The sequence below is a fragment of the Accipiter gentilis genome, chromosome 30 (assembly GCF_929443795.1).
Source record: "Accipiter gentilis chromosome 30, bAccGen1.1, whole genome shotgun sequence".
NCBI lineage: Eukaryota > Metazoa > Chordata > Aves > Accipitriformes > Accipitridae > Astur > Astur gentilis.
In genome coordinates this window covers 14,622,986-14,644,663 of record NC_064909.1, presented here as the reverse complement: position 1 = coordinate 14,644,663, position 21,678 = coordinate 14,622,986, and the positions used below count along the sequence as shown (strand labels likewise).

Below are 21,678 nucleotides of genomic sequence, written 5' to 3'. Positions count from 1 at the left end.
CCTTGTGTGTTTCCATGTTCATTCCGTGAGGAGGCTGGTGCTCACTACTTCTGCAGTCACCAGAGTTCTCATAAAGCTAGGCAAAGATTTGTTTCTAGTGCTAAGAACAAGAAATAGGTTGTTACTTTCTTTAAAAGTATATGGGAGTTATCTGCAAGAAGAACTTGGAATATGGAGAGAGGAAAATATGTTAAATTAACTGAAATGCCTTTTTTTGGTCAGATTTCATCCATGCATTCTAGGTAAGGAAATTTGAAAAATCCGTGTACAGCAACACTTGCTTAAATATGTGCTCAGGGCTAGATAAAACAAAATGTTTGGTGCAGATGTGGGTGGCTTCTGGGTGATGGTATGCATTTCCAGAAATCTCCAAGGAATACATGTAAAAGACGTAGAAACTGCGAATTATTGCTAAGGGAAAACATGGATGCTTACAAAGGCAGCATGAGGAGTAGAAAAGGGAGTTAGAGGGAGGAATATGTTGTAGGGAAGACAGACAGCTTGAACATAGGTTGAAGGCTTGTTGTGAAAGAGTTTTATTTCAGTTAACTTGTACAAATCAGTCATTTTCAAATTGCATATTAATTATGTAAGAGAAGCATGTCTTCACGTGTTTAAGTTACTAGTATACTTACATTCCTGCAAGCTGTATCAAGCTTCTCTGGTGCACATACTGCTGAGCTTGTCTGCAGAGCAGACAGATCATCCCACTCAAAAAATGGCCAACAAATGTTGCTACTCAAAGCAATAGGTAAAACGTTTACTTTTAGCAGAGAAGGTGTCTCTCTGGCTTGCAGTCTTGTACAACAATTACTAAAATATCCCATATGAAATTGTATGAGGCTTCCTTGTTTCCAGGTTGAAGTCTCTCCTTTCAAGATGTTTCAAAATCAGGCTGTTCCTTTGTCTTTTTGTTGGGTTTTGGTTTTGGTTCGTTGGTTTGCTGGGGGGTTTTGGGGGGTTTTTTTCCCCTTTCTAACTGGTATTCTACCAAAGATTCATCCAAGATTGCTCCCTTACTTTGCCTAGTCCTTGATTATTCTACTGTCTGTTAAGTAGTCAAGGGTTTTAACTTGCCAGTTACTATACATTTTATTTTTTTCTTTTGAAGGTATTGTAGATATGTGGTATGTTAGTTCACCTGAAGAAGTCAGAAAAGAATTATAAGAATTTGTACTTTTCTGCCAGAAATTAATTTGACAGAAATACATCAATTGTACCAAAAAAATGCCCTTTCATGTCTAAACTCGGATATTGTTTGATACTATAGACATCTAGAATCTCTGTACTACCATGATACTACTTTACTGTTGTCTAAGGGTAATAGGGAGATCTCCATGCTTACAATGTTTGAAAATTCTGTGGGCTAGTTTCAAATATGATTTATAGTGTTCAATATTTTTTGCTGTTGGAGATGCAAAAAATAATAACAAAAGAAACCACTTCTGGGATCTTGTGGAGGAAGCAGTAATAATATGGAAGAGTAGTGTCAAAAAGTCTACAGGAGTATCTACAGTATATGTAAACTTTTATGAAATCCAGAATGGAAAACTTTTAAGTTTGAAAATGTATGTCTAGAACATAAAAGATATATAATTAATTCAGTCTTAAAGGTGAGATAAGACTAAATCTACATGCTTATTGCTTAGCTATTTGATTTCAACACATAGTAAAACTAGAGGAAGTTCAGCTAAACAATGCTGTTGATGTAACCAGCTACTTAAGGCATGTCCACATATGGAACAGTGTCAGCATTACATTGCCCTGTGACAGGCTGGCCATCATTTTGTTAGAGAAAATCTAATCTGTTGATGGGAAGTTGAAATTTAGCATTACTTATTATTTCATAACTAAATGTTTTTAAGGCTGGTTGTCCTTCTTACTGGTTTGAGATTAAAAATGTTACTATTTGTGGATATTTCAGGGAATTTGTCAGACCCCTATATGATTCCTGATTGATGAAACTTAATCACTTTGTGGATGGCATGTGTTAAAAAAAAAAAAACAAAAAAAAAAAAACCAAACCCAAACAAACAACCCAACCAAACAAAAAAAAACCAAACAAAAACCAACTTTATCTTTCTCTTTTTGTTATCTCAACTCCTTTAGGATGGCACCCGGCCTCCACTAGATATTGATGTAAGCCTTGAAGAAATTGCTTACAGTCAACATTGTGATTGTTATACGTGAGTAGCTTCTAGTTTTGACTTGAATATTTGATGTGCTGTACCAACAGTCTTCTGATGTGTGATAATGTGTGTTATGTTGTTATTATCAAGAGGACCTCTTAACTTTCAGGGTTTATAAGCCTTTTCCCTTATGCCATTTTTCTTGCTTTCACTTGTGCTTTTTTCCAAGGAGTTAGTAGGAATATAGGGCAAATATGCTGAAGTCTCTTTCATCTGCCATAGTCCTCTTCATGTAAATACAGATCATTAGAGGCCTCTTGGCTTTGTGTGATTTTATTTTACAATTCTTGCATAAACTGAGGATAAAAGAGCCCTCTTTAAGTTGTGGACCCATATACAATGATGATGAAAGCAAATTGGTTAGACAACCATAACCAACTTGTTCTGTCACACAGCTGAAAGCAGCGTGTTTGACAAAGTAATGAGGGCCTATTTCAACTTGTGCTTTGGGAATACCGAGGTTTGTTTTTCTAGGAAAGTTTGATGGCCATATCTGTCAGAATAATTTGGAATTGTGTTGTACAAAACTTCAAAAAGCTTTAATCTATTAAATGATTTATTAAGAGTTAATGATTTTCTGGAGTTCACAAAAGGTAAAGTTTATGACATGCTGCTTGTCACAATATTGCTTTTGAATCTTAGAAATGGAAGCTATCACCAGTAATGATTTTTATTTTGTCATTGTTTCATATTTGGGAAAGATGAGTACTTTTTCTTTGCCCCTTTCACTCACTGTCTTTTCTTTTGGGAGGGAGGGGTTGTTTGTTTGTTTGGGTTTGTTTTTATTTTGGATTTTGTTTGTTGTTTTGGGTTTGGGGTTTTTTTTGTTTGTGGGGTGGGTTTTTGTGGGTTTTGTTGGTTGATTGGGTGGGTTTTGGTTTTGTTTTTTAAATACAGCAGTATTCCTAGCACCCCCAAATGAAACATAGGGAGTTAATTGTGAAAATTTTCTTCGGTTCAATGACTTGTACCAGTTTGAAGGCTTGTGAAAAGTTCAACAGCTGGAAACTGGAAACAAATATTTAGAAAGACTGAACTGACCATGTTTTATGGATACTATTATTTTAAGAGGATGTTAAGTGTTGATGCAGCTTTGAGCAAGGCAGCTCCCTTTTGTAAAAATGGGTGATTCCATTTGAATCTTTCATAAGACTGATTAAAAAAAAAATCAAGTTCCTACCAAGTGGCACAATATTAATCAATCTTTTGGCATTTTTAAGGATGCTGGGTGGGGTTTTTGCCTCTCCCCTTGCCTCTCATTTGATTTTAATCTGTGGCTAAAATCTGGAGGACTTTACTCCATAATGAACATTGCAGCAGCGGGTCGTCCTCGGACCTCTTTCCAATGTTTTTAAGATGAACCTTTATGACAGCCCAACCAGCCTCTTACCATCATTTATAGTTTCTTGCCTCTGTATATGCCATTAGCTAAAGACAAGAGAAATTTATCCTAAAATAACCTATTCTGTTTGTATCTGTAGAGGGGCAGACCTTTCTGCTCTAGTGCGTGAGGCTTCAATTTGTGCCTTGAGACAGGAAATGGCCCTGTGGAATACTCAAAGCAAGAAAGGTAAGAAAGCTTTACAAAAATCTTAACTGAACAGCGAGAAGATAAATGGAATGTAAAGTATTTAAGGTAGTGCAAGACAAGCATAAAGGTGTACATGCTGTACGTAAATGATTGATGACTTCTAAGCCAAACAAAAATTAAGTCAGATTTGTTTCAAGAACACATAAGCATCTTTGAAGTATACGTAGGGGAGAGTAAAGGAAAAAATGGTTATGCTGGAGGTTCAGCATAAAATTTTTTTCTAAAAGAATTGAACCTTGTAACCTTAAAGAAAAGTTTATCTTAAATGGTGGTATAAACTGACAGTTTATGTACTAGACTGAATGTCTTTGCCAGATTTCCACATCGCTATCAAAGACTAATTATACTGACTTATTTGCAAATATGAGTACAGTTGCAACTGCACACATACTGATCACATACCTTTGGTGCAACATTGAACTGTGTAACTGAATCCATGCACCTAGTAGTAATGGCACTAGGAAAATCTGAGTGCCATTTTTGATCTTAGGTGTTTAGCTCATCAGTGGCTCTTGGCAGGACTTTAACAGGGAGTTACAAATTGTTTCGAGTACAATGTCTGCCCTTTCCATATCTCTCTGCACTTTGAAGTTGTATTTTCTTGTTTTTTTTAAATTAGAAAACATAATTGAAAATTGAAACTCTTATGTAAAACGTGTGTGTATCTAGACTTTTTCCAGTAATTCTGTTTGTTATTCTACCCTTAAGTCAAAACGCAAAGCTAAGATGGAACTGTGACTTTTCAGATGAAGTCCTTGGAAAAGATATTAGGCTTTCATTATGCCTCTGATTTCTGAGAACCACGCTGGAATTTTAATGGCTTTGAATAATTCTTTTTGATCTAGTACTTAACTAATCCCATCTTTTTTAACAGTAGGTTAACAGAGCAGAATGTTTGTATTTCTTGTTTTGAGGGAACTAGCATGTTCATTGGGGCAGGGGATGGAGAAACAAACTATAAAAACCTTCACTGTTGTATGACTTGGTTACCCATTTTGTTTGCTGTTGATGGAGAAAGCTCTTGATTTGAGATGGAAATTTCTGAATTTATCCTGTTTGTTTTTATATTTACACAGAATAGACCAGGCTCTATTCAAAGATGCTCATCAGTTGAATTCAGCCTTCACATTTAGGACTGCAGCCTGAGCACTTATTATAGGGATGTGTTGGCAGCCAGCAAGTCCATAATATATGCATAGCTTGCTTGGCATGTTTATAGCAGCTGCTTGTTTGGGATGTCCTTGGGTTTAGATTTCCAAGTTGTCAGCCCTGGCTGGTATGAAAGTGTATAAGGTGGTTTCTGATTTGAGACCTTGTTCATTTATATCTTCAAAAGGGTAGTGTGTGTACACAGACTGGAGAATTTCACCTTTCAGTGTTACCACAGGACAAGCACAACTGACTCCCTTCTTATGCTCTGTACATGACTGTAGATGTGTGCTTTGTGTCTTCATCAGTCACTTTGGAATCAGCTGCCTGAGATCAGTGCTGCTCCTTTCTTTTCTGTAGAAACTCTGTTGCAACTTCCTTGTTATACCTGGTATTCTCCCTCTGGAATAAATTCAGGGGTGTGTTTTTCTTAACACTCAACAGTGGCTTGCTTGAAGGGACTTTATAGTGAAGTGGAAAGATATCCTTTTTGTGATTATTTCTTATAGGAATCCACAAATTCTACTTCCAACTTTAACAGTGCTAGGAGAGCTGATTATGTTAGTCACTGCAGTCTGGGAGTTGCCAGATATTGCAGTTTGTCTGGGGGAAGAAGGGAGAATCTTAAAAAAGATTGGGCAGACTTTCAGTTTTATGAGGTCCCTCTGGAGTTCCTCATCATTGGCCCAGCATTTGACTGCCCAGAAGAGTTCAATATCATTTGCAAACTTTGAGTTTCCCTTCTGGGTCCTGTTTTCAAACCACTGATGAAGATGCTGCATAAAACAGATTTCAGCACTGATGCCAGAGTGGGACCCTACTGCTGCCTGTTCCCAATCCTGAAAACTGACCATTAAGCCTTACGTTCTATTTCATATCCTTTAATCAGCTTTCAGTCCACCAAAGAATCTTTTCTACAATTCTTGGGAGTTCCCAGTCCTTTGGTGGGTTCTACACTATTTAACCAGCAGTTCTGTGGTCTCATAGACAAGTTCCTTCAGAACCTTTGGGTGAACACCATCTGGTCCTGGTGACTTGCTGTTAACATCTCAGCTGGCCCATTTTAGTTTAATACTTCCTGTATATTTATTTCAAATAGATCCAGTTACAAAGAATGTATAGGGTATGAGACTCTCTTGACACTTTCAACTGCAAAGACAAATGCAGAGATTTCATTGACCTTCTAAACTATGACCTTATACCTGAGTGTCCCTTTTGGGATTTTTTTTTTTTATTTTAAGAGATAGCCAGTGACCCCATAGCACCTGCATAGTCTGTAAAGCTGATCTTCTTAAGCAAAGAGTCTATAAGACTTCTTGTTACAGCAGTTAAAAGCGAGTGTGGTTTAACAAGTGAGATTAATTAAAGACTTTGTGGTTGAATTTGAAAAGCAAGATCTGGTCCTTGTTTGATACTTTCAAATTAAGACGAAAGGGAACCAGCTATCCTTAACTTACCTACATAAATAGGAAAAAAAAATATTTGATGATTCAATCTTAATTTGGTTTCTATGAAAGACCCAAATTGAACTCTTTTTTCTTACTACAAGTAGTGTTTCCTTGAGGAAATAAGTTAAAATGCTCATATTTTAAATTTACATCTTCATTTATATTGGTATAACTTTATATGGTAATGGGAATCTTGAATAAGAGCTTCAGAGAATTGAGATGAGAGAGCAGCAAGGTTGTATGTTTAGTTCAGTGAACTTTAACCTTCATCTTTACTTTAAAGCAAGTAATAGTAATTGTAGACTATCTGCTGTTCTGTTTTATACCTTAAACAAGTTCTCATCTTTAATTTAGTGCCTTCTATCTGCTATGTAGTCTTTTGCTGTATCAGCAGATTTTTGTTAAACTCAGACATCAACTATATTAATGAGGAATCTTAACAGTTTTTTCATGTCAGCCCATCCCATTTCACCTTACAAAGATGTATGCAAAGGTAGTGGCAATACGTATCTGTGGAAGAAAAAGTGTCTTAATGAAATACATTTTAAAAAATGCACCAAATTGACTCTAAAGACATACTTTTTGTACCTCTATCTTATCTGATACCTGTGCATAATGTTAGCATTGTAATGAATCTGTATAGGATTGGTATCTTGGGATTCTGAAGTCTAGATTAAACAAGGCACTTGCTTGTGAGAGCAAAGGAATCCATGATTTGAGGTATGCTTACATTTTAGCATACTAAAAAAAACCTGTTCAAAAGGTTGGGATTAGGAATAATTACTGTGGATAGCTGCATTAAGGTCAAAAAGGCAATTTGCATAAACTTAAACAGAGGGAGTTGTAAAAGTGAAAGCTTTCATCACTTCTGGGTAATGCTGGACAAGGCAATGATATGAAGTCACTTGTTTAGGAATTGAGCATCCTGCAGTAGAATTGGAATGATAACAAAATGTTTTCTAGGTACTTACTAAATAACACTCTGTAGGGAAGCTTAATATTAAATATGTATAGAAAATGAAGGCCAGAACTGGAAGCAGCAAGATTAGAGGCATTCACTTCCAGAAGGGTCAAGGGACTTGAATTCTAACTGGATTTGATGTAAGCTGCAGTTAACTTGGCATCTTTGAGAATGAAATTCTCAATCTGCAGGTGGAAACACTAATACCTAAAATAACTTTCAGAAACAAGTAAGTGTTCCTTGGCTTAAGGTGCAAGGGATAGAGGGATTAAGATCTTCCCAAAGATCATAGACAGGAGGCTACATAAAATACAAGAGTTCAGGTGTTCCTAACACTACTGAATCAGATCTCATCCAACTGACTAGCACATGCAGTTAGTTAAGTTTCATGAATGCTGCCTTGAAATACATGCAACAATCATTTCATTGTCACTTGCCTGCAATTTTATTAATTTATTATGCTTTGTTCTTTAAGGAGAAATCAAGATCTCCCGTAAACACTTTGAAGAAGCTTTTAGGAAAGTGAAATCTTCAGTATCAAAAAAGGTAAGATAAGCTGCAAGTGTGCAGGACTCACTACTCCCCTAGAAAGGACACTCTTTTTATGCTGGAGACTGGTGGGAATAGTTAAGGTTGCACTATACTTGAACGTATTTCAAACTGACACTATCTGTTTCTGCATTAAGCAAACCTGACGTTTTTTACAAGGTCAGAAATTAAAGTTTCCCTTTTCAGCTGCAGATGATGCATTGCATGTAGATTGATTACTATGCTATCAGGGTTATCTCTTAGTATGGTTCCTTGGACTTCTCATTGACATTCCCAGATTAGTAACTGATCTGACGTTAACATCTTATGTCCGTGGAATTTTTAGTTAAAAATTGAGGGCTTTAGAGTATACCACACCTTGCCACTACCTTTTTTCCCCCCTAGATGGATGTGACACCCAAAGATGCTCAACCATTTCTGTTAACATGCAAAAGGCAGCATTTTGAGATAGGACATAAAATACACTTTACCATCCTAGTTATTTCTTATCACTCTTTTCATTATTTGCATTTATCAAGGAAGTTTGTTTTAAAGGTTTCCTTATGACCTGTTCTTTAATAACTGAAAGCTGTTCAATCATCTTACTGTAATTGAGAAGTTTATATATTGAGGAATTGTTATTGCTGCAGAGCTTTTGCATATAGGTCTCTGTGTTGCCAAGAGTGTACTGCAGCCAAAATACATTAATATATTCACTTTGAACGCTAGCCAGAGAGAAGTTAACTAGTTAACTATTTCCTTTCATTATTATTGTCTGGTGATGGTCAGTGATCTTTGGCTCCAAGACCCTTTAAAGATGGTATTGGTGGTTGATTTCTTCTCCTCTGCTAATTATTAAACAAACGGTTCAGAAGCAACAGCCACAAAAACTTAAAACATCCCCTCTAACATGGCAATCGCTGCTAAGTGTTAGTACGTACTCTTCTGGTTCTTAGGAGTTAACCAGAAATGTCATTCTGCATCTCAAAGGCAACTTAAATGTCCCATGTCTCAGAGCCCTATACATCAGTTATATCCATCTGAAGAATTTTGTTAGGTATTTTGAAATATCTTTTGGAGTACAAGAAACTCATCTCCCATTTCCAGATGCTGCTACTTATCTGCAACACAAATTGAAGCTGACAAAAACTCTCTACATACCTTCTTATGAATACTGGAAAATAAAAAAGCTGCATCTCGCTAGTTTAGTCCTTCTAACTCTTTTCCTTTTCCCCTCCCATACACATCTCAGTTCCATTAACTTGCTTTTGGTTTAATTGGTTGACTCGAGACAAACCAAAATAAGTTGTTCTTAAAACTAGGGACAGACATCACCTTCTGAAGCCAGTTATTTCAGTGGAAGTTAACATCTTTAATCATTCTTTTCCTCAAAACTGTTATTTTGAGTGATTCATGAAAAGGATTAAGGAACTAGCAAAAGAAGATCTTGTCAGTTCATTTTGGCAGAACTAGGTGAGGGAGTAAAGTATCAATTCAGCAGTTCCCCTAGTAAAGAGGGCAGTATCTTCTTAGTGAATCTGCAATCTGAACGCAGCATGGCAATATTAAATCTAAGAAGTGTGCCAAAGGCTTCTCTTAACTACATATCATTGGTGACTATCACTGGAGAACCTCGTTTATGAGCCAGGGTAGTGGGCTATTGCCTTATTTAGTTTTTTTGTCTGTAAATGTTTTAAAATATAGCTAGTGGCTCATATAGCTGGTTTGTTTAACAAAGTGAAAGTCACTTGCATGATTTTTTACCATTGTCTGAAGTATTTTTTTCCTCTCATCTTGGCACTCTTAGGATCAAATAATGTATGAAGAACTGCATCAGTCACTGTGCAGGTGATACATTTGGACAATTCCCAGGAGGGACTTAATTCTACGTTGGTGGAGAGTTTTGTAATACCTGCATCTGATTTCAAGAGACAGGTTTGAAAGAAGCTGTACTAAATCTCTCAACTTTTTAAACTGTGCCTGAAAAAAGGTCATCATAACCTACTGCTCTAAACCATCCTTAATTTAACTACTTCCAGAATAAAAGATACAATACACACGTCCTGCTTATCACCATTTACATTTTAAAAATGAATGCTTTTACTGCTAAAGAGCTAATACCATTCTGAACATTTCATGCCCTTAATCAGAAATCCCTTAGAGGGAGACAGGCTAACCCTTCAAAGTGTTTACACTGCTCAAAGAGCTGTTATCAACCATAAATTAAAACAGCTGTTTTCAAGAACGATGACTCTGGAAGAATCACTGGGAGAAGACAGCTGTGAAAGTAGACTGGGAAAGTGCTGCACTGTATGTTATACCATTAATCATGCCTTTCCCAAATACAGTGACACATTGATTGTGCCAGCACCGGTTCTCCAAGCTTCTAACAGCTTCCCTTCACTTTATCAAAAGAAACTATCCACAGATGGCAAGAAGTCTTAAATTTATCTAGGACAGAGTAAAGTTTGGAAATCCGAGAAGTGCTATGGTATTGTGATATAACAGCCACTTAAGAAACATTTGAAACAGTAAATTATCTAACAAGCTGGTTCTCAATTTTTTTTTTTTTACAAATCTGCAACAACAAAAAATTCTATTATGGATTTGAATTTAACTCACATGTTTTGATATCCTGTGGAGGAAGGAAAATGTTACTGTTCTAAGAAACAGGCCAAGAGCCTCAAGTTTGGGGATTTGGGGTGGGGGGTGTTAAATACAAGAAATTCCATCTTGGAAAGACGGTCTTGGAAACATAACTTTCAGCATCAGCAAACTGGGAGGTATCTGAGTTAAGACAAAACACTGAAATGTAAGAGACACCAAGCAACTAATTTCTGAAACCTACAAGCCTTCATGGATTTTTTTACCACTGTCATTCTACAAAGTTCTTTAAGGATTAATGTCAGTTCCTATCTTTGATCAGCCTTATTCCTTCTAAAAGCACTGCAACCATCAGTCAAGGATCAGAAAAGAAAATGGATGATTTCTGCTAGCAAGTTTCATAGAAAGTCTTTTAAGTTTGATAACACCAAACTTTAAATAATTTTTGAAGTAATGAAATTTCCATCTAAAAAGCAGTAAAATAGTTTTTGTAAGCAACATTTATTCTGTAACCATCACCCCTACTTTAAGATGGAGGAGATCATTTAATCTCCTACTCAAATCATAACTTGTTTAAACAAATTGCCATGCTTTACCAGATGTGACCTTGAACAACCTGATCTAACTTTAACTGACCTTGCCTTGAGAGGGAACAGTGCCTTACATCTTAGAGTCTTCTTTGAATTGCCATCTGATGAAAGATTTTGTACATTTTTCCCCAGAGGTAAATGTGGAAGGTTATTACAAATAACTAATCACAACACACTTGGGTTATAAAAATACTGACACTCAGGGCAGCTTGTACTTACCACTGTGATTTTTGCACAACATGGTATGATACTTCCTTCCTCCCTCTTCGAGGGAAGCCTGAGATTCAGTGACTCAGGCTGTGGGCCATATGACTAACAAATGAAGTCCCTGCCTATAAAGCAGAAGATGATGTGTCCACTTGTAATTGTAAATCAGGCTTGGAGCTTCACAAATTACTGCGATTCCCAGAAATCCAAGATGAAGGATCGTCCTTTTTATCTCAGAGTAGTTTCATCTGTGGATGTTCATTACTGTGAGGCAATGCAATTAGTACATATCAGTTAAGTGACCAATTTTAATGTAAAAAATCTTATCTAGATGTCCTGTACAGATCTATATAAAAACTACCCCTGTTACATGAACTTTTTCCTGTTTTAGCTCTAAATCTACAACTTTGCAGGTTTTTTACCACCTTTAAGTAAAAGAGTTTTGCTTTATAGGAAGCTACAACTGTGAAAGTAAGCTGTGAACTCTTTCAGTACAATAATACACTCAATTCACTTCAGTGTTTGAGAGTTTACTAATGAAAAAAGAACCAAGCAGGAGCCCCATCAAAACAGTATATGATACCTCAATTATCAATTTTGAAACTGTCACCCATTCTGCTTTTAGATATGGTAATTCTAAAGGCCATTGCTGTTTTTACCTGCCTGCAGCATGCATTGGTTTCACAACAAACTATATATAAAACCTCAAACCAGAAATTAAAAGAGGTCTAACTGATACACTTAAGTAATACTGTTTAGAAATATCTGTCATCCTTTCTTGAGAAAAAAAGTGTGGCAAGCAAGCCATTCTACAGTTGAAAATAAATAACCACATGACTGATTTCTCCTTTATGGATATATAGAAGAAAATCCTGCTACCATGCTTAAGGATAGCTGCAGTTGATGAGCTTATGAAGGAGTAAAGTCCTTAAGCCCTGGCATACTCACCTAAGAATTTTCTCCTCCTTCCCTCTTATGATGGTATTATTCCTGTGTATATATGGAAGAAGAAAGCAAGGTAGGACTTGCAAGGCAAGACCAAGAAGGAAATACTGTTGAAGTAGTAATAACAATATAGTCTTGTCAAGAGTTCTAGCATAAAACATATGTTTAATATACAAGGTGTCTGATGATGGTTCTTCTTAACATGTGAGGAAGTGGGGTGCCGGAGGGTTTGAATTTACAAGAAAATCTGAAGTTGAAAGGCAGAAAAAGCCAGATCAGTCAAATGTCCATATCATGTTTGCTTACCTTGTCTGGGCTGCATGTGTGTCAAGGAGCAGACAAGGGTAGGCAACTGAACTCTATTTGACTGTTCACACAAGGAAGTGCTGCACCCACACTGCTACTTTTTCTTGGGGGAAATTCTGCTTAGGCTATAGCACTTACCACTAAAAAAATAACTTGATAAGAAATAAAATGCAAGATTCCTTGTAATTGTACACAGAAAAGGGAATGCTTTAAGGAACAAGCCTTTTCATGCAATAGAGACCACTGTGTTCTGCATTTGCAGCTACCACCCCTCCTAGCAGACATGCCTAGAGGAGGTTTTCCCTCTAGTCATCTTGTTTCTGTTGTGACAAGAAATTGTTCATCATGCCATTCTTCTGTCCCTTTTCCTGAGGCTAGCCACATATCTAAATCACAAGAATGATTCTGTCCCAGAGCATATTAGATCCTAGCTTAAGCATGGATAGGGGCAGAGGCAGGACAGGGAACCGTCAGCAGGAAAAAAATAAACTCCACACACAACTGTCTTCATTCTTGGCTCAATAAGAAACTTCTTCAATGTTTTCATTCTCACTGAAGTCTTGTATACCACTGCAGGCTTGATTGATTGTGAAATAGAGGATTTGATAGAGAAGAGATAATTGTGTATGTAGAGTTCAGGTTGCTATACTAAAGGCATATCTGCATGATCTAGACACACCTATTTGTCAGATTGTTTTCCTAGGACCTTGCAGAAGCCATCTGGGCAGACCCAAAGCGGCTCCTGTGCTTTGCAACGTGCAAGCTCAAATACCAGAACTTGTTTTGCCTTAAGTGTTTTGAGATTCTCTCAAATTGCAGAGGAGTACACTTCCCAAAAGCTGTGTCTTAGACCACTTATCATGCAAGATCACTACTTGAAAGTGACTTTTCTCCCATTTGTCCAGCAGCATTAGTACGGCAGCCTGCAGTCTATAGCATTGACATTATTGTTGCTGAACCTTATCATTAAATAAGGAATGAACAAAGTTCTACTGTGGCATGCCACCTCATCTAATACAAGAATAAATGCCAAGAAGGCAGGGGTGAACCACTGAGCTCATTACCTAGCAGTGTCCCCTTACCTAGAACAGATCCATTTCTCAACATCTGTAGACTTTTAAGTATGTGTTACATGCTTGCTGGCTACATTTAAAGACTTAATCAGAGGAATTCTGAGATGCAGAACCAAGTCTTAACTACTTTTCAACTGACTTCTGGTTCCAGGTGGGAAGTCTTGCCCTTGATCTGAAAGTATGGAGCTCTGTAGCCAGAAAGATGCACCCATTTAACACATGTTAATTGGCCACTGTTGTGGAACAGACAGGTTCAACAGCAAAACAAGAATGCCAGAGGCAAGAGTTGTTCTGAAAGAGGAATATACCCACGCCTGTCCTGTGGGAAAACTCATGCCTAGTATGATCAGATTCCAGAATGCATTACTTATTCCACTTAAGCAGCTTCAAATAATTGGGGGAGGGATGTTGAAAGCCATGCAAGGCAGTTTATTCTGAAAACTTAAGTTACTCTGAAAGCCCTGAAGGGGATGCAGACCTCTCCACAATTTAACTGCAGCTAAAATACTTGGATATCTTTAACACAGCTGACCCAAAATCAGCTGTGTTTTGACAGTTAAACTCCTGGCTGATTTCACACAAATGAGAGGTTTGCCAAACTGACAATCTAGTAAGATGCTTTAGTTGCACAGAAAGGAACAAACCCTAACAAGCATGTAGGAAGGCCAAAGTTGACTCATTCCATCTGAATAATTTATTTAAAAAAAAAAATTGGGTTGTCAGGGTTCTTAATGCTCTTTAGGTTTTATTTGTTTTTCACTGGTTAGTCAAAGCTCCCTGCAACTTTCAGATAAAATATTTCAAAAATTATACTAAGCTGTTTCTGCCAGATATATTTTAATAGCATTAATGAAAATTATTTAATTTGTTAAAATAATGTTTCTTATTTTTGTGCCATGCCTTGGCCTAAACACCACATTATGACTGGAAAAAACTAGTTATTCATTTAGAATATATCAAACACAGGCCAAGTAGTCCAGCTGGCCTTAATTCCTTTTACCAGTGGTTCAGAAATGCTTCTAACTGGTTTTTTTTTAGGGATGAAACTATGCTGCAATATAGGTTAACTTTCAGATGATCTGCTTCTAGCAAAATCCCTATTACTGCAGTTAGATGCCAAGGCCTCTTGTGCAATACATAGAAATTATGTGCCTAAGAGTGGTAGTTACCAATGCTTGGCAAGAATCAGACCATGGTTTAGATCCAAACTTAAGTCTCACTGGCCCAGATTAACCTAGTCCACTAAGTGTTCTCCAATAGGTAGCCAGTAGCAGATGTTTCAGAAAGATTATCGCAAGCATAGATCTATCCCTCAGAATTCCCCACTATTCTGCAGCTCTTGAAGTGAAAATAGTGCATAGTCAGAGTTGGAAGGGAAGATCATAGTCATAACACCTTAAAGCAACATTTGCAATTTTAAACATTAGAGATGGCAACTTCAGTCCTGTTTAAAAGTAGAAACTCGCACTTGCACTACCCATTGGGAGGGCAGTAAGGGGCATCAGTGATTCCATCAAGTAGGTCACTAAGCCTAAGTATAAAATTTTTGACTCTGAACTCTGGTTATCTTAAGTATTCATGTAGGATAACTGAATTTCTTAACTTTAGCTTTTAGCCATAAAACTTTTTGGAGACACTTTCAATCCTTCATCCAGCTATGGTAAACCATCGACACCAGAGATTTAATTCCACCTTTCAGTTCTTAAATGGAGCAATTGTGCAGAAGCAGCTTAAAAATAAACTGTTTTGCAACTTCTTAAGCCTATTCAAGTCTTTCAACCAGTCAGTTTTCTTCTGAGTAGAAAGGAAAGGCAATGATTCTTTACAGTTCATCTATACACCACTCAATAGAACAGGACTTGCATCTGCTTTAAAAATACTAAATTTCTCTAAAGCTTAAAGTCCATCATAAGGGGACCAGTCAAAAATTCACCCAATATTACTTTAATCTTTGCTTTTAATTACATGTAAAAATACTGGATAAAATATATTTTGATATTACACTCTACCCTGAGCAATATGCTGGCTACCTAGCATGTTATTGGCATCATGAAGTCACTTAAGTAGTTGGCACACTTCCATACCATTTCTGTTGTTTAACCACAGATAAGGGCCCACACTTAAACAAAATACACATTAAAAACAGGACTGCAAGCAACCAAGGGTTAAGACATACCAACACATTCTTGTCAGGCAAGCAGCTTCTTCCAAAAAAACCCAAAATGCAGGAGTTGAAGGCATCTAAAAATTAAGTTACTTACAGCAGACCAGTGTGGAGAGCAGCTAAGGCTTCCACCTTCAACAATTCCATCTTTCAGATAAGTGAAGAACATATAATGGGATCACCATTTGAGATTTAAGGGTGATTTGTAGCCATCTTTGACAGCTTAAAGCCATCATCAATGCATTAGATGATAGAAGGCAAATATACTGTGCTGAGGTATGTAGAGATTCTTCAGCGTTCAGCAAGTCTATCCATTCTTTGTTCACAATTTAAAAACTTCTTAAGCAGAGAATTTGATATCACCACCTGTGCTCTAACCACATTTTAATATGCAAGAATGACAAGGGTTCACATAGGCTACTGTAGGTTTAGAGGGGGAAAAAAATCCAAGATCATTTAGCAACACCTTTCTGTGTACACAAATGACTAATATGCCTAATAGGTAGAGTCATCAGTGGTTGTAGCTAGCCTTGTTTGCCAGAACAGTGTCAGCTTCAATTGATTCAGTTTTCCATATAAGCCAAACTTCCAAATGAGTGTAAATATTTATAGATTGAGCATTTAAAACCATGGTAACAGCAGAACCTGTTAGGACAAGCCTAATAATTTTTCTTTGCAGATCAGAAGACCCCAAACTGTAACAGGATTTTTCCACTATGAAAAACCTAATCAGTTATATTAAGTTACTTAGTGGCTTACACAATACAACTCTAAATGCTAGCTGCACAAGCTATATGCTAACACAAGCAGCTTAGGCAGTAGGTGGGGACCCACAAAGTTGGCAATACCCTTGAATTCCCCACCTTTTTACAAGGAAGTCACACAAGCCATCTCAAAGATGCCAGTTTCATTCTGATAGATTGCTCCTTTAAGGTACTTTCAGTAGAAAAGGTAGAACTTTATAGCAATGCTTCAAATGACACATTACATATTTAAACAAAAGCAGACTTAACATTTCTGTGCAAATTTAGTTCTTCCACCCATAAGTTAGGAAACAGGTTCAACAGAAGGTTTAAGTTAACAAATCATGTTAGGTTAAAATTAACAGGTACAGCATTTTAACACTACAGTCATCTAAATAGCATGTTGTGGGCAGTGTACTACATTGAGAACTTTTCAAATATTAAGAGGCAGACAGATATTTTATATAGATTTAACGCCTGCCAAAGTAAATTCTGTAACAAAGTGATTTAGCGTTATGCATATAACACTGATCCTTAGGCAAACATAGACACATCAAGCCAATGAATCTGAGGACTGTGAGGAATGTTATAGCTGGTAGGAGTCTGCTACAAAAATCCTTAAGGATGCATTGCTATGTTGCTGTAGATCTTAATTCAGGACACTGGTGAACAGCTTTAGCCAGAGACCTTATACCAGCCACTTTAAAGCAAGCAGACATTTCAAAGTTTTTTGGTTGCCAGAAGTTTAATCTTGCTTCACTTCACCCTTTAATTGCCTTTTCATGCGTGAATATGGGCTGATTGTGTCATCCATCACGAAGTCATACAGTACTTTTATCCAAGAGTTATATTGTGGCAGGTTGTCATAGTACTCAGCTGCTATTTTCTTCACCTAAAAAATAGATACAAGGTTTACTTACTATTTCTATTAGCACCAGTCACGACAACTTTACAATCCCTAACCTGTAGCTTAATGCAGAATACTAGAAGTTTCATTTTTAGATGTTAGATTCTACAAGAAAGGCTACTAGTGCCACAATGTGAAAGTTTCTTGAAGGAAAAAGCAACTCCCTGGTTAAGTAAATGTCATGTGAAACTTTTACATTGAAGCTAACCTGAACAAACTCTGTTAGCATACTGAAGGCTGTTCACTGCGCTACCTATGGAATTATATAGCTCACAAAAGCAAGCAGTTTGGTGGCTAGTGGAAGTGGGTGACTCAGATCAGCACTGGCTCGTAAGTATATGAGTATCACTAAAAAGGATATTGTAAGTTCTAGGAAGAGATGTTTAACACAGCTATTTCTACATTTAGTTTCAAACCTCAGTACTCAGAAGAAAAAACATCTAGTTTCTGAGGAACATCTTGTTTCTGTAGACAGACATTAAATAATGAATATAAACTGCTTCAAAAGATTTTATTCTCAGATGTACATGCTGACTGGACCACTGTTCTAAACTAAGAGAGCTGGAGTTTCAGTTAGATATATTTACTGATATTTAAGGCCAACCACCTAAGGCCTTAAAAACCTGAATGGAACAAAGCTGATTTTTCACTAAATTCCATAGCTTTAGGCAGAAGAAAAAATATTAATTTGTATAAGCAACAAACAAACCCAAGAGATTTGCATGCCTGGTTTAGAGCTGAAGATCATTTTGATCCGTCATCACACCCATAGAATAGTGCATCAAGCCAGTATACTTTTATTCAACAGTAATTATTCTCAGCTCACCAGTACCCCAGCTGGAATCAAGTGTTAAGTACTTCAGTGATCTTTAGCACACAACACAGCAGAGTCCAGTCCAATCAAATTAACTACACTGTTCTAAAAGAAGGCTTTGTCTTCTTATCAGAGCTGTGGGTTAAGAGTCCTGTAGCAGAGCTGGCTATTTACCTCTGCCATTAAATACTTGGAAAAAAAACATTCCCTATTTCCAATTTAAGTACTGGTGCGAGAAGTGAAATGCTGGTTCACCAGCACAGATCTAGGTATCAAAGATGAGTTAAAGCAACTTTAGCTATATTTGAAAATGAAATCAATGAATAAGAGAAATCATCAAGGCTTGGTGTTTTTTGTTTTGTTTTTGGTTTTTTTTCCCCCCAAACCAACAAAAACCACAAAACCAAAATCTCAACAAACCAATTCCAGAATTTACGTGCCTCATTAAAGAAGTGCTGGAGTAGTTATTTCATCTACAGTTCCACCACTGACATCAGAAATAACAATCAAGTTTAGACTGCACAAAAGGCACAAGCTTACAAGGTTTTACTATTACCAAGTACAATAACAAAGATAAAATACAAACACCACAGCTGCTGCCAGATTGCAAATTTAGTGTCTGATGAAAAATACTTTTCATTGAAGGTAAGTTTTAGGTGTAACCCTGGAACCCTGTGTTCCCATGCTACAATTGGGAAACCCCTATACAATGAGAATTAAGCTCCTGCTTAAACTAGCAAAGACTGAAGTGGGGAGAACTAGTTTGAAAATTGACACTTGCTACTCATGCAGATGTGACAGGTTTAAGTCTTAGCTTTGAAGCCTTAATTCTGTTAATGTACAGCTGATACTTACTTAAGGTTCAAAGGTTCTCACCAGAGGAAACTGAGCTGCTCCAAAGTAGAAAGCTATTAAACATTTGTCAACAGTACAATAAACATTAGCAATACCTCAAACCACCTCTTTTCCCCACCAGACAATGTCCGTGATGGAAGAGACTGAAGGATAAGCATGAATTAGAATATTTTCCTTAAGATTTCAAAGACAGAGCCAACGAATCTCTGAAGGTATCTGCAGATTCTGAACTAGTTTCCTGCATGCTTACAAACCAAAGATGACAGAAAGCTGGTTGTAATTACAGAAAACTAAAGTTAGTGCAAACCACAAGACATGCATTTCCTCCCCTCTCCTTTTATGGAAGAGGCTTAAGCAGCCAGCACATTGGAAGCTTGTTCAGGCTACCACTAAAATGGTAAGTAATTACCCACTGCTTCACTCAATTTAGAAATTGATCTGGTTTTTGTCTGGTTTGGGGGGTTTTGGTTGGTTGGTTTTTGGTTTTGGGGGTTTTTTTGGGGGGTTTTGTTTTGGTTTGGTTTTTTTTTTTTTTATCTCCCAAGTTCCATTCTTCTAACTATCACTTTTCTATCTGATTTTCAAGTTAAAGTAGGGCGTATTTTAAGAAAAAGTAATAACCTTGGAAGCAAACTTACCAGTGGAAGGCTCTTGCCAGGAATATTGGGGAAGTCATGATGTTCATTGTGATAGCCAACATTAAAAGTGAGCAAATTAAGTGGCCCATAGTAGGAATAAGTCTCATGTCCTTTTAAAAACATGTAATGTTCAGCTATGAAGTGTCCTGAAATTGGGTGCAACCCAAGTCCAAGTACTGAACCAGCAAGCATGTAAAAAATGGATTTGACTCCCCATAAGTAATATATCACAACATCAAAAGAAAGCTGAGCCAACAAATTGATTATTTCAAGTCGAGTAATGGGTTTGGGATTGATGCAGAGAGGTCTAATCGCATAGAAAAAAGGCTGAAGAACAATCCATATGAACTTCCTAAAACGGGTGCAGAAGAACCAGCCTTCAAAGTTGGTTGGAATGTCCACATCAATTCCATCGCCTCCTAAGTAACGATGATGATCCATGTGGTATCTCTTGAAGGATATGGAGTACGGGAGACCAAGAGGGAGGTTGGCAAATATTCCAAACCATCGATTCCACATTGCTTTGCTGTTGCCAAAGGCACTATTGTGAGAGATCTCATGAATAGCCAGAGTCATGGAGTGGCTAATACAGCTTCCAAAAACATATGCCCAGAAGACTACCCATTTCCAGTCCAAGTCCTTAACTAGATAAAACGCAGTCAACTGGGCAAGAACCATCAACACAACCACCCAGACCAAGTTGTAGTCTGGCTTCATCAACGCTTTTATCTCTGGATGTTTCGCTAGATGGGAAACAATTAAACAAAAAAGGAATTATTTAGAAGCTCTCCTCACAGCCAACTATCCCAGTTAGATTACAAAAGCAGATACATAGTAATTTCTGCCCTTCCTCCCAATTAGGATAGGTCTGCAAAGCTAATGAAAACACACCACCTTTCCACTGGTGACATTCATTGCTACAAAGAATCCTTTAGAATTAAATCCTTTTGACATTTTGCTGTTGCTCAGCAACTACGCACCTACATGGCAAGCACCAGTACCACCTCCAGCCTACCCAGGAAGGAAATGGCTTTGAACTGACAACCCACCAGCAGTTCAGAAGAGCTCAAGTAAGCTCAGGGCCGATTTAGAAACCGTACTTGAAAACGCGGTTATTTACCACCACTATTGGGTGCCGCGACGACCTCCACACACGACGCGCGACCTATTCATAACGGCCAGCAGACGCCTCGTCAGTTATCCAGCTCGTTTCCTACCCGCACGAAGGGCTCTGCGGAAGCCGGCCGCTCCGGCAGCGGGCGGGGAGCGGCCCGCAGCCCCCGCGGGGAGGGGTGACCTCACCGCCCGCACCGCTGTCCGGCAGCCTCCGGCACCGCTCCGCAGCTGCTCGGCGCTCGCCTCGTAGCTCAAAATGGAAGCCCGGCCCGCCCCACGTTTCGGGGCTCGCGGGCGGCGAGCCGCCCTCCGGCTCCTTCCTCCCCTCCCCCGCCAGCGCCGCCAAGGCGGCGGCTCCCGCCTCCACGTACGCGGCCAGCGCCGCTCCCCTCACGCGGGCCCGGCCCGGCCCGACTTCGGCCCCGCGGCCGCACGCCTCAGCCCGCGCCTGCCGTCCCCGCCCCGCCGCCGGGAGCCTCTAACGGCTGGCGGCGAGGGACGGGCCCTCCGCCGCGGCGCCTTCTCCGCCGCGCCCCCCGGCGCGGGCGGCTGGCAGCCATTTTGTGGGGTGTCGTCCCCGTGTCCGTGTCTCCCCCCCCCCCGCCACGCAGACCGGCGGCGAGGAGCGACGGCACCGTCGCCGCCACCATCCCCGCTCCTCACCCAGGATCTCCTTGCGGCGGTCGGCATGAGGCTGGTCCGTGTAGACCCACTCGAAATCCTCTCTAGCGACGGTGTTACCCATCCCGGCAGCGCCGCACCGCCCGCCTGCCCGCTCGGTTCCGCGCCGCAGCACCCACCTCGCGGCGCCCCCCCGGGTACCGCACTTTATAGCGCCGCGGAGGCGGCT

At 38.7% G+C, this 21,678-nt stretch overlaps 2 protein-coding genes across 3 annotated transcripts in view; one reads left to right on the top strand and one right to left on the bottom strand.

Moving 5' to 3' along the window:
* The window catches only part of NVL (nuclear VCP like), a 44,043-nt gene extending 34,118 nt beyond the window's left edge, over window positions 1-9,925 (top strand). For both annotated transcript variants that reach the window (XM_049833675.1, XM_049833674.1), the window contains 4 exons: window positions 2,110-2,186; window positions 3,671-3,759; window positions 7,814-7,884; window positions 9,674-9,925. In XM_049833675.1, coding sequence (XP_049689632.1) covers window positions 2,110-2,186; window positions 3,671-3,759; window positions 7,814-7,884; window positions 9,674-9,718 — 282 coding nt within the window. In that variant the 3' untranslated portion in view covers window positions 9,719-9,925. The remainder of the gene's footprint in view (window positions 1-2,109; window positions 2,187-3,670; window positions 3,760-7,813; window positions 7,885-9,673) is intronic.
* Window positions 903-21,633, bottom strand: DEGS1 (delta 4-desaturase, sphingolipid 1). The gene is made up of 5 exons (XM_049833683.1): window positions 21,492-21,633; window positions 19,713-20,455; window positions 12,216-17,390; window positions 11,280-11,531; window positions 903-1,141 (listed from the first exon to the last, which is right to left on the bottom strand). Exons 1-3 carry the CDS (start codon window positions 21,571-21,573, stop codon window positions 17,244-17,246), a joined length of 972 nt encoding a protein of 323 aa, XP_049689640.1. The 5' UTR covers window positions 21,574-21,633; the 3' UTR covers window positions 903-1,141; window positions 11,280-11,531; window positions 12,216-17,243.
* Between the last annotated feature and the right edge of the window lie 45 nt (window positions 21,634-21,678).

Bases quoted from the DNA above. Each gene is read 5' to 3' on its own strand.
- DEGS1 (XM_049833683.1), bottom strand. From the start codon at position 21,573: ATGGGTAACACCGTCGCTAGAGAGGATTTCGAGTGGGTCTACACGGAC. The intron at 20,456-21,491 runs GTGAGGAGCGGG...TTTCCCATCTAG, and splicing joins CCGCCGCAAGGAGATCCTGG to CGAAACATCCAGAGATAAAA. The intron at 17,391-19,712 runs GTAAGTTTGCTT...TCTATTTTTTAG, and splicing joins CTGGCAAGAGCCTTCCACTG to GTGAAGAAAATAGCAGCTGA.